This window comes from Linepithema humile, chromosome 1 (genome assembly GCF_040581485.1).
Source record: "Linepithema humile isolate Giens D197 chromosome 1, Lhum_UNIL_v1.0, whole genome shotgun sequence".
In the NCBI taxonomy this organism is placed as follows: Eukaryota; Metazoa; Arthropoda; class Insecta; order Hymenoptera; family Formicidae; genus Linepithema; species Linepithema humile.
The window spans coordinates 40,510,777-40,524,393 of NC_090128.1; the positions used below are offsets into that span (position 1 = coordinate 40,510,777).

Genomic DNA, 13,617 nt, shown 5'->3' on the forward strand with positions numbered 1-13,617 from the left:
TCTTTTATTTATGATGCAACAATAATTCATTTGAATTGTATGGAATGTTATTATATTGAGCTTTGAGATTTCTTAGTCGACTTTTTCAAGTTTCAACATGTACTTTTGTAACTAAGCTCGAAGTTGCTCAAGTAAAATCAGATAAAAAATATAGCTGCCTGCTTTGAAGTTTTTTAAAATCGTATCTCTAAGTAAACGAAATTTTTATCGGAAAAATCAACATTCAATACAAAGTAAAAAAAAATGTTAAGTTTTAAAAAAGTAAGTAAACCAAAAATGCAGTAAATAGTTGTTTTTCTTCATCACTAACGGGGGGAGGGAGAAGGGGGGGGAGGGTTACAGAGTATTTCCAGCGATATACAGTTTGCACTCAGCGGGTACGAATGATGGTCTAACGTTGAAGAAAGTAATGACGTAACGTCATACTAACAGGAATCGAGAACGCCTTTACATCGCGGACGTGTGCGTGTATTCTATGCATGCGTAACGGCTGCACGGGGAGCTCAATAGCAGATCTCGGGTTTCTTCTAAGAATCTTCGCCGCACTTTTAATTGCCGCCGCCGCCGCCATCCGTAATCTCAATCTTAAACTCTTCCTCCCGCAAGAAACTCGGGATGCAACTAACCATGACAATTATTTAGATAACTAACAAAATCCGGCCGGATGAAGAACCACCTCCCACGCATACGAAAAACAATAAAACGACAAATCGTGAATGAAAATTTATCGTCGTAATGAACCATCATAATGTTAATAATAATTCTAATAAACTTCTGATGGACTTTATTGTTTTTCAACTTTTCGGGCGTTTTGACACAAGAGCTTTATATTAGCTCGTCGGAATAGCAGCGTGACAAGTTTATTTAATAAACAAAAGATAAATGGCAGATATAATACACATGCTATTTGCCACCGGAGAAAGACGAGGGTACCTCACGGTCGGCGAATAGTGCGAATTTCGCGAAATCCAATATAGCGAGTTTAATGTCGACGGGGTTATAGCCCTGCTGCCGTAGTACTATCTGAATCCACCGAGCTGATAAGACGCTCTTCTCACGATGGCCCGCGGAAGAGGGCGATATAAAGGTAAAGATGAGGATGATAAATTTACTGGGCGTACAAACGTAAGTGTGAAGGGTGAAAGATTCGTGTTTGCTCAGGGATATCGACACGGAAGTCAATATGAAGTTTGAGTATATCTTCGATAAATCAATAACGGTGACGATTAGACTCCGCAAGCCGAATATCGGAATTAAAAATGGAAAATTTTCTATCGTTTTATAATTGTTCCATTTCTGATAAACATCATGTGTGTGTAACATATTAAGTTTTTGAATCCAAGTCCTTAAATGCATAACATACCTAAGTCTTTAAATAAAACTTTGTTAAAGTATTGAAAAATTCTGTTTAAAAAATAAAATCGCTCCGTCTATACAAAAGAGTTGACTGAAGAATTATTGATGCCACGAAGTAACTCTCATTATTCTCAGCCCGACTCTCCGTTTCGCAGAAAATACGCGACTTACAGAACACCGTGTATAGAAAATATTTCAACGTTGCGAAAGTTCATGCTGTTTCGAGAATGCTGTAACACGGTAGATATCTCGTATGACGAGATAAGGGGAGCACCATTTCTTATTTGATTAGCCGCATCGAGACTGGTGAAGATATCATTGCTGATCTTTTTATACGGTCAGGGTTGACAGAGCGCAAGAAATAAATCATGTTAGTATATGAACTTAATATTTGCAATACACGTATATGTGATACACGACAAATAAAAATCTGTATTTATTTAAAAAAAAGTTCTAAAAAATAAGGTAAGATAACGAAAGATATATCGATATAAAAATCATTTTTTTATACGATGCTCTCTTATGTGGATCAGATATAAATCAGTAATTATCGATTGTAATTATAGAAAACAAACTACACCAAAGATCGATAAATTGAAATTGTGTAACGTTTAAAATTGTATAAAAAATATTCAAGTATCAGCGTACTATTATAAATATCAATCATCGAAATTATAAAAGACTATTTACATCGTATTTATTTACACTGCCGTCGTGCCAATTGTTATCGGTTCGATACTTGCTTCATTTTTATTTTAATCATACTGTGATAACGTCAGGGTTTCCGAAGACAGTGCATTTAATCGGATTGGATCCAAAAAAATGTACAGCTGAAGCGGCCGATTGCGTGGATATCAATGCATTCGCGATTATTAGTAGAAAACAAATAACAATTTGCACTGCAATCAACGAAAACGCGAGGAAATTTAAATAAAGAAACTCTTGTAAAAAATTAATATTGCTCAAATAATAATTTACGATATAAATTTGAATCTTGCTAAATTAACAGCTATTTTCAAGGTATCTGAAGTATATATATTAAATAATAAATAAATTTTAAAAATGTCATTATTTTGATAAATGTGACATATATAATCATCTATCAGAGATTGTATACAAATTTCGACAATTATGGATAAAATATAAGCAAAATTCATAATCTATAGCTATGCAAAATCCCAAAAAATTCAAAATCTACATAATATTATAATAAGCATCCAGTGAATTTTGTTCATATAAAAAATAAACAACACACAAAGCATCATTTAAAAAGATGAAAACCTAAGATAAATAGATAGGTAGACAAAACACACGATAAATTATTTATAAATAAAATTTCTGATTATAAAGACTTACTGCATGTTAGCAGACGTGATAGCTGATGCTGATATGCTCCGATATATGTATCTCTCTTCTTCTCGTCACCTTTTTCTTTGCTCGTCTCAGACTTGTAAATTTCAGAAAGCGAGGAAAAAAAGTGTCGCCGTGTCAAAGAAAAGAAATAACGCTGCGAGCTCCCCGTATCTGTCACCAGGCAGACACGAACTGAGCAACATGTAATCTAACGAAGTGCACGAAACGTCGAGTAGTATGGGGACCAGGAGGACCTCGAAGGTGGTCAGGATTCCCCTTCTGGTCTCTTTTTCCCCACCCGGCCACTTTCCTGCAGCGACGGACAATCATCCCCACTCGCTCGCGCTTTTTGCAAGTGTTTCCCCTTCTCGACCGCGGCAACACCGAGTGATCGCATTTCACGATGTATTCCAACTTCGTTTTCTCCAACCGCGCCTGTCACGAAGTATCCCCACTAGCATCCGCCAACCACTCGAGACGCCCCACTATTTAAAGTTCCCCACCGATTACGAAGCGAATCCTCTCGCTTGGTCCTGCTTTTAAGGAAATGCCCCAACAATTCGCACGTGCAAAAGTAGAATTGCGCAACGTTTTGTTTTTGTGAGATTCTCTAACGAGAAACACGAAAACTTTTTTTTTATTACATATATTTTTAATAAATATTGACATATTTTGCAATAAATTCTGTATTCAATCTTCTGCAATGGATGTGTCGGATAATCACAAATTCTTGCAAAATCTGAATTCAGTCTTATTAAACTAAACGTTGTAATGGGAACATAAACAAGCGCTAATTATCCCGAACGAACAATAAGTAATTAGCTGTCGAAATACGAAGCAAAATCCACCACGTGTCACTTCCGCCGGCATACTCGCATCGAAAGACAACCGTACTCGTGAACACACATGCAAAGGAAAACAAATGCTGGAGTCACCTTTAAATGTAGAAACAGCTGCATACATTGACCGCGCGTCGTGATACTCTGACTTGCACTATGTGCAGTTGCTTTAAGCGAGAAACTATAACAATTTCTTTCAGGGAAAATTCCCAAAAATTTCGAGACAATTTTCAAACTATAGAACTATAGAAAAAAATATAAAATTTTTTATAGGTAACATGCATTCGATACTTTATATAATAACATAAAGTTGAGAATCTAGATATGAATATATTGCATTAATTGCAAAAATATCAAATATGATAGAGCAATAAAAACTGAGACGTTATAATAGAAAACAAAAAGATTAAACAATGGGAGTTTGTATTGGTGCGAAGGGTTTCGTTCTATGTGATTCGTAGAACGCAGTGTGGATGTATTTATGAACTGTAAACTCTCAAATGATTCACAACAAACTCCCAACGAGTATTAATGACTGCGATTTATTTATTCTCAAGTTTCTTTCTTCGTATTGCAATATTACTTCTTTAAAATAATGTATTTTGAAAACTGATTCTTTCATTTGTACGTAGTTTTATTAATCAAAATAAGTCGAGAGTCCTATAAAGTTCAGAGATTCTAATTATTTCAAAATAAAGTATTCTTAAAGCTGTCTAGGGATGAGAGAAAGAGAGAAAAAGCTAAAATTTCAACTGTTATTTTATTATTATATTATCTATCGACTATTATTAATTTATTTTATTAATATTATTAATCTTAATTCATATAATTTGTTTTTATTCTAAAACGTAACACTCATTAGCACTTACACTATAAGATGCTATTAAATAGATTATAAATAATTAAGACAACTAAAACCGGACATTAGTAGAATTGACTCGTGATTCTTCAAGAATAACGTATGATCTTTATTCGACGAGTGTAAAAAATTGAAATAAATTTACGTAACTTCATGGCCAGATTACATAAGAGAAACGGACAACTTCTCTGCAATAGCGCAATTTCGTGAGTCGGCCAAAAAAAGAGCAAACATCATTAAAAAGAAGCGACCAAAGCGGATCGCGATCTGCACTCGAACTTTCGATATCAAATTTGGAAAGGTCGTGGCCCGTGCACGTGTACAATGCGTGAGTGAGAGAGCAACAAGCACGAAATTCTTAAATGAGAGCTTATGAGAGCTTATGAGAGCTTATGAGCTCTCCTCTTTCTCTCTCCTTTTCTCTCTCTCTCTCTCTCTCTCTCCGCTTTCCATCTTTCTTCCTTCTCCTCGTTTTATCTTTTTCCTTCTCGATTACATTCGCCGCGATGAAACCGATCGCGGTGATCCGACTGCTCTCTTTTCGTAGAAGAATTGCCGGGTGATGACGATGAAAATCTATCAGTCAATCGCATCGATCGGTCAATAAATCCTTATCGGATGCAGATCGAGCGCGTCTGATAAGACTAGCAAGAAAGTGATCAAAAATATCGTGGAAAAGTAAATGAAGTTAAAGTATCGTAGTCGATGCATCGGGAAGTTATCGATTTAACATCGCCAATTGATATAATATTTTTCTCAGATACGATCTTTCTTTTCTCCTTGTTCCAATACCGAATCCGTATTAAATTGTGAACTCGTCTTTGCCAATATGCGATTCCTCCCGTGAATATATTCTCTTTATTGTCACGTAATAAAGATAAATCCGGCGATCATCGTGTGCGCAAACGCGCGCCGATCAAGTGAATCAACATAAAACCTTGGATATGACGCACGATGTCTTCGATTCTCGCGATTCTCGCAATGCGAGCAATCTGTCTCGTTCTCTTCCCGGAATCGGAGGGTGGCAAACAATGCGATCTGTGGATCAGTGAAACTTGCTTGCCTTATCATCGACAAGCATCGAATATGAAGGGAATGTGAAGGGAAACACGCGAAAACTGGAAGTCGCTCGAAAAAAACCCAAGTAAAAAGATTACTCTTTCTAATAGAATTTCCGATAAAATTCCTTCATTTGTTCTCAATCAGTAGCCTTGGCATTTCTTCTTATTTAAACAAACGTAAAATTCCAATATTTTCTAGTCTAATCTTCGTATTGATTAATAAATACATTTTTTAATTAAAAAATACATTTTTTTAAGAATTGTATTAAAATGTACTGTAAATCATGCAAAAATTAAAAAAATAACTTGAGATAATATTGAGCGCTCCATTGAAACTTTTCGAAGAACAGGTCAAAGATAAAAAAAAATTCCTACTGATATGAGAGAAATGATGTGATGGAATACAAGAAAGAAAAGAGAATGACAAAAAAAATTGAGACAACTGAGACGGCCAATCAACAGATGGAAAAATAAACCACATTACGAGGATCGTGGCGGAAGAGTGTTTCGAAGACGATCACTGTAGGATCTCAAGCACCTAAATTTGAGGGTTCGTGCCGAATAAATCAACAAACACGACGATGGGGGTGGAGACAATCTTCGCTTTCATGTGGCCTGTTAGCATAGAGCCGCGCGTCGTCGTGCTCTTTCATCGACGGTTGCGCTTTGTTTCGTGAATGTATCGCCTACGCATACATCAGCCCCTCGCGAAACAGCCCTTAGGTCCGCAAGTAAATATTTTCTGCGCGCAGTGAAGGACGTGTAAATTTACGTGAGCGCGAGACGGCATGCGTTTTGCAAAACAATCGCACTTTTGATCGCACCGCACTTGTGTGAATAAAAATAAAATTTAAATCACAAATAGGAGTCCGATTGTTGCGAACTAACTCTGCATTAATGTTTAGCAAACATGGATCCTTCAAAAGAACCAATTGTGGATTTTAAATACAAATGGTGAGATCATTTCCTTTTATCTGACCGCAAAAAAAAACACTGCTCTAATGCTATCTGAATGTAGACCTCGATATGATGTGTGTAGCACATAATTATTAATAATATAACACATTATAATTTTACATCGTTGCTAATTAGATTCCCGTTTTGCACACGACGAGATATCAAAAGTGACGCATAATCCTATATTAAATCTAACGTCTCGGAGACGACGACTGATTATATTCCCGGTAAATAATGAACTTCAAGCAAAGCGAATTTTTCGCGCGGAATGACCGCAGATCTCGCGGAAAGACGTCGCGACGCGGTGTCAACGAACGATGCCACACACACAATAGTGCAATTTAAGATTACGATTCATCAATATCACATTTCTACTAAAAAAAAAAAAAACGTAAAAAAAAAGCACATTAAAATTTTCTCACGCTTAACACTGACGTTAACACTGGTCAACGCATGTTTATTAGTTATTTTACCCATTTTATTATAAAAAATATTTTGTTATTTAAAGGTAAGATGATAAAAAATGTAACTTCGGCAAGGAGCCGAATAATTAGCCTGGATCCCTTCACATCTGACACATCACGGTCTACGGCACGCGACGATGATAACGATAACAATCACTAACCTGGAGAGCGGACCACTAGGCGAGTGCGGTGCTGAGGCGCCCTGCTCGTGCTGATCCTGATGATGATGAGGAGTGCCGGCGGCAGTTGCGTGATGCGTGTAGATCGAGTCCATGTATATCGGATCGGACACACGATCGGCCTCCTGCAGCCCGTGATTTGTCTGCACCGACGGCGGCGGTTGCATGGACGTGAGATGCGTGAAGGACTGCAGTCTACCTGGATCGTTGGGACTGTAACCGGCCTCCTGAGTCTGGCGATGCGGTGACGAGAGACCCTGCTCGTCGTGTGGACTGTGGCTGGAAGTTGGAGAGCCACCACCGACAGTTCTCACCGACGGGGAGCCGCCACTCGTGCGGATCTGATGCTGCAGATAGGACTCCTCGGAGAGCACGTCCTCCAGGTGATGCGGCGTGTGATGGTGATGATTGTTGCCGCCGTTATTGGACGCGGTGTTCGACGCGATTCGCAGATTCTCGAAAAACACATTTCGAGTGGTTTCATTCAGCAGACTGTTCAGGTAATCACCCCGTGCACCCCTCATGGCCGCAGTGATGCTACTCACATTTCGGTCCACGTCATCGTCGGGTTCTTGATGATGGTGCTGTTGCGAATCCTCGAGGTGACGATGAGCGGACGGCAAGACGGTGACATGTTGATGCACTTCGGATAAGTGATGATGTTGTTGTTGCTGATGATGATGATGATGGTGCTCCGTAGTAGTCGACGAGAGCGTGTCTGTACCGTAACGATGCATCGTAGAGTGAAGCATGTGACTGCTAGCACAGCGTCCCTGCGGCGTAATGGAGACCTCCGACGAGTGCCGGTTATCCCCTCCCTCGGGAACCGGGACCTCTGTCGCCCCAAGCTGAACGTATTGCTGTGGCGTGTGTTGATGATGGTGGTGCGTGTCAAGTTGTTGGTGGTGCGACTGGTGGGGCGGCTGTGAAACTTGTTGCTGTTCCTCTTTTATGTCGCCACTCTCGAAACTGGGGGTTGAATTAAAATAGAAAGGCTCTTGTTTATTCTTGATATGTTATATATGCATGACAGATAATATTTAAGAAGCTTTTATTTTCCACGTTGACGATAAAAAATTTGTAAATTTTTATTTGAAATTTGAATTCTTTATTTATTTACTTTAGAATTTATTCAATAAATTTTATGTCAGACAATGCAGTGGAATTTCATAATTGTAATAATTTTTTTACTTTATAAATTAGGATTAAAATAATAATATTTTTCAATTTCACAGCTTGATTAATAAATATGATTCAGAATTTGATTAATGAATAATTTTGAGAAAAACAAAATAATTTAATACGTGAAAACAAAATTATTAAGACTTAAACTGCTTTGATTTTTATAAAAATCCTGAGAAACCTTTACATTTAATGCTCAACATCATTATCTTAATACAATATCCACATCATTCGCAAATAAATCTAAGAAACGTAAACAATCAAGAAAAAAATTATACAAAATTTACAGAATACTACAGAAAGCTTTTATTTGCTTCAAAAATGCCGATGTAATAAAATGTGCACATAAAATAACGCGACACAAAAATCGCGATAAAATTCCGTCCGTTGTTCCGCATTATTTGCAAAAGACAGATATCTATTCTGATATTGGATCAATATATTTTGCCCTGACTCACTTACCTCTCATGGATTATGTGTGCGGAATGGTAGCCCAGCTCGTGAAGGGTATAAGTAGCGTTGGGATCCTCATTGACGTGATCGTCGGTGGCGGTGGCAGTGGTGGTGGCGGCAGCGGCAGCGACTGCAATAGCGACTACTTCAGCACCGGTTGGCTCTACCAGGGCGCCATTTTCCATTTCCAGCTGTCCCGCCTCCAGCACGCCCACACCACTCTCTTCCCCGACCTCTTCCTTCGCGACGTACACCAGCTGTTGCTGATGTTGCTGTTGCTCCTGCTGCTGGCCGACTTCGTGCTCGATGACGTCCTCAGTCTTTATCGTCGCCACCGCCTCTGCCTCCTCCTGCTTGACTGCCTCCCGCGCGGATTGCGACGCCGGTTCCGCGGCCCCGACATACTCGATCAACACTACACAATCGTCAAATACGATTCGTTGGGTATATTATGAGCATGTTCGCCCGTGAAAGAAAAAACCCTAACTCAGCGCACACGTGCGGTACTTTTGAGGGGAGCGTTAGTGATAATGAAGTAACGGTTAGCACTGTGGTATTACCGGCGATAAATCTAATAGCATCTTTTATCTTAATTTGATTTAATTTTAATCTCATAAGATTATTAAGAAGTAAATTATCACCATTATTTATTCTTTTTTACAGGATTCTCAAAAATATAAGATTCAAATACATGGTATTTCTCGGTTTTTTAACTTATGCAAATTTTCGATCTACAATTCAGTGAGGACTGTGGTCTGCAAACAAAGACAAATTTACATCTTTACGAAGACAAATTATATCCTCATAAGCATACAATTAACATTTTGCATTTAACTCCCGCAAATTCTTGCATATCATTCTCGTCAAGGGATATCTCAAAGTGCCTTGATGAAGATGAAGAAAGTATATATCGCATTATTTTATCTTTTCAAGCATAAGTTAGTTACTTTGTCAACGGCAAAAACAAGTTACGAGGGTAATAAGTTGCATAATCGTGTCACAAGATTCCGAAATATGGACTCATCCGCAAGTAAACGTTTACAACACATACAAACACACATCTTAATATGTAGAAAGCAATGTCGTAACGCGCAACTAAATGTTTCAGAAAAATGCATTCAATCATTTTATTTACCGTGGGACGTATCTTATCGAGAATCCATCTTATCAAACATTTCAAAGAAAATATTTATAGAAATACTTTGTATTATAGTAATAGTGCTATAGTAAAATTATGATGTTAAATATAATTTGTCTTGTTTCTTAAAAAAAAAGAAAAAAATACTAAACACAAAAAAGTCATAAAAAATAATAATCTCCTTCGATATTTCTGCTAAGAAAAATTTGTTCCAAACTCATTAGAGAATTCGTTAAAATTAAAGTTAAAAAAGAGGAATTGTAAAATAGGATTGTATAATATTAAGAAAAAAAATAGAATAAAGAATTTAGAATATTTATAAAATATAGTACTAATTATAATTATTGAAATATAAGAACGAACGCGAATAAATATTTCAATTTAATTGGTCTCGAAAAGTTCGAGGAAGGAAAAAAACAGATGCGTTTTAGCTACGTACGTAGTTCTTTCTAACCGAGTGATCGCGATCGCGTAATCACGCAATGATTGTCTCGTAAGAGTGTCGAAATCGATCGAGATTCGACAGACGTAGGACGCACACGCGTCCGATGTACCGATGACACCGAGAAACTGTTGCTAGCCGGTGCGTTACAAAAATAACCACGTGCTCTTATCTACGCGTCGTTAGTGGTGGCACACGCATTCACGTACGGATGGACACTGCGTGCGTGTACGAAGAGGCGAGGAAGAGAGCAATACGCGGAGAGAAAGAGAGAAACGAGGCTAATAAAAGAGCAAAGAAACGAGGGAAAAATGGTTTCGCGAGCTGTTCTCTCTCTCTCTCTCGCGGAGATAAAAATATTATTTTTAATCGTCAAGGGTCACCACAAATCGTGGCAGGACCAACGAGCACGTACACAGTGATCCTATGGTCTTCAATTTTATTGCGCTCTTGCCGGGGTAAACTCGGTTTATGTTTCACGTATACAGAGTGTCTAAGAATTATTCCTGTCGTCTGTATGTATATTATATACACAGAAGATATCTCTTTCTATATATAGACGACAAAGCTATCAACATATTTATATATAATATATTTATAGAATATATTTAAATATAAATCACTTTTTAAAAAACACATTGAAATACATATCTCACATTATTTAATTCGCTTGATAAAAGGAGATAAAATAAGATTAAAATAACTAAATATTTGTCGTTCAGTTTATATTTCTGGAATTACTAATTTCGAAGTGCATCGATTTTCTGGAAAATCGGCACTTTTTGCTCGACATATTTCAAACAATTGTGTTAAATAATTGGAACGAAAATGCGGTATACTGCACGTACAACTCTTGCGTTCTTAATAAACCATTGTCTGACCTCGAACGAGGCAATATGGGCCGATCCGATCGGCCCGATCGTGACAATTTGATGCGTAACTCGATTGTCCACGCGGCCGCTGAGTAATAATCTTGGCGCACGAGGGGAAACCTCAGAAATGTCACGTGCGTCCCAATCTGAATCTAGCTTGTAACTGTGTTCATCCGACAAAGTTCAAATATCATTACGCATCTAACTGTATGACTAATGAACCAACAAACCTTTCGTCACATTGCAAAGTTTTCGATAATTTTACTTTGCCGAACTTATTCTTTTTCTCCAAAAATAATTGAAAATTAAAATTAAATCGGTGCCAAAAGTCACTACAGTCATGTTTATCTGACCATTTATCTTGCTTATTATTATCTTTCTATTATGTAATTTAAATATTATCGGAAATATTAAATAATTATTATACACGTTAAACTTCAACGTTGATTCGAGCATTAAAATACATACTTAAGAATTATATATCATATATGTAATCTTAATAATTCCGATAATAAAATATATTCTTTGTTTGAGGAAAGATGATTCGATTTAATGACGTTCATTCAAGACGTCGGTATCATCACTCCTGAACGCGATATATCGACCGTTTAACATTCAGCCGACCTTATTGACGTTACCTAATCGAATTGGAGAGGTCAGGCTCACTGGATTATCTGCCGTTGCCACTCAGCGAATTCTATTAAAAAACATATTTTTGCACAAAAGGCCTAAGTACAGTCTCGAGCAGCCTCCGAAGTAACGTAAATAAAATTTGCACGCGTTTGCAGGGTGTTCTGGTGCATAGCTCTGATAATGCGTTCTGTCGCAGATTATTCTTCAAACGCATTACAAAATAATGAGTAATTATGAAAATTTTATTTTTATCAATAATAATTTTTTTTTAATACTTAAAAGTATCAGTATAATTATTTTGAAAATATCAAAATACTCTCCTGAGAGCTGCGAAAAATTTTATATCATTAAAATAATCTTATTTCGTAATAATTAAATATACATTCAATGATGATTGAATAATATTTAAATATATTTGCGCATTTTAACATGGATTCATTTAAAGTGCAAAACGCTAAATGCAAGGCGCAATATGAATATCATCCAAATATAAAGTTTCGAATAAAGGACTTTTTAAGATCAACGGAAAGGAATTAGTCGCCCCGTATCTGAGACGAGGAGATGCAGAGCCGCGACCCCGATTAATCATTCCATGAAGAAAATATATGCGTGTACAGCTGCAGAGCAGAAGGGATCTTTTCCCATTGTTGGAACAGTCAAACAAACAAATAGTCAACATCGACAAAGGAACAGTCGGCTTTGATTCTTCGACGACCGATACACAAGTGGATTGTATTTTCATATTCCATGTAAAATCTACATTCCGCCTTTTTTATAAAATTCTACAATTAATACATTCCATTTTTTTTCTCTCTGCTGTAAGTTCTTCAGTCTCTTACAAATTATAAAAAACATATTCCGAATGGCCCGAATTATATTAGGTAACTTCAAAATTTACTTTACAAATCTAATATTTACTTTTATTAACTTCGATATTTAGTTTGCGCAATCTTATCTTATCTCCAATATTAATTCGTCTTTCTTATTTCATTTTCGACGAGTCGATACTTCTCGAGTTATCAAAATGCAACAAAACGCAAGATGAGCGCGATAAGACGCTTCTGGAATTATTTACGACGCGGGGAAAACGGGGCGCTCGTTTATTGCCCTGCAAAATACGCGCGCGAGAAATCGGTGACGGCCGCTCCTAAACGGTAGCTCGAGAGAGCGGAGTTTCCAGCTCGCTGGACGAGCGGAAGAGGTTTTGTACATTGAGGCCAGAGGTTGCCCTTATCTTCCAGACCCACCACAAAAACAGTCTCTGTTATCCGCAATACGAGTAAACGCAGCGCTTATATATATCGATGCGGTTTACGACGAGATTTTCAGAGATTGAATAGCCTCTTTATCTCTACCTCACCAGTCCCTTCTACATCATCATCTTCTTCTTCTTCTTCTACTCGTTAGAACTCGTGGTAGCTGATGATGATAGATAATGATTTAGATAAGATAAAAATTAACAATAAAAAAACATAAGTATCTTTGGACGTGAATGTTCACACTTTTCAATACATTCGAAGAAGAAGAGTGTTTCCCTAGCTTCGTTAATTTTTTTCTCGTGTTAGAATTTGACGAAACGTAAAATAAAAGCACTCGTATGAGACGCTGGAGTGCGTCGACGAAGGAACAGCGAGTGCATTGTGGATAAGTGAGACGGTCGTTGGATAGGTATGACGTTGAACTAGGAGTAAGTGCGTTCCACCTATTTCCGATAAGAAAAAGGCCAGGTGTTCCCGCGTACATCGTCCACGAGGGCGACGCGTTCTCCGCATGTCGTCGTTGTCGCTCGCGAAACCATAATTTACAATCCACGACCGACATTCGCACGC

At 37.5% G+C, this 13,617-nt stretch overlaps 1 protein-coding gene across 4 annotated transcripts in view; it reads right to left on the reverse strand.

The window, feature by feature from the left end:
* The window catches only part of LOC105671038 (box A-binding factor-like), a 71,596-nt gene that overhangs the window by 21,476 nt on the left and 36,503 nt on the right, over nucleotides 1-13,617 (reverse strand). For all 4 annotated transcript variants that reach the window (XM_012364877.2, XM_012364876.2, XM_012364875.2 and 1 more), the window contains 2 exons: nucleotides 8,713-9,118; nucleotides 7,051-8,037 (listed from right to left, as the gene is read on the reverse strand). In XM_012364877.2, the coding sequence (XP_012220300.1) occupies nucleotides 7,051-8,037; nucleotides 8,713-9,118 (1,393 nt within the window). The remainder of the gene's footprint in view (nucleotides 1-7,050; nucleotides 8,038-8,712; nucleotides 9,119-13,617) is intronic.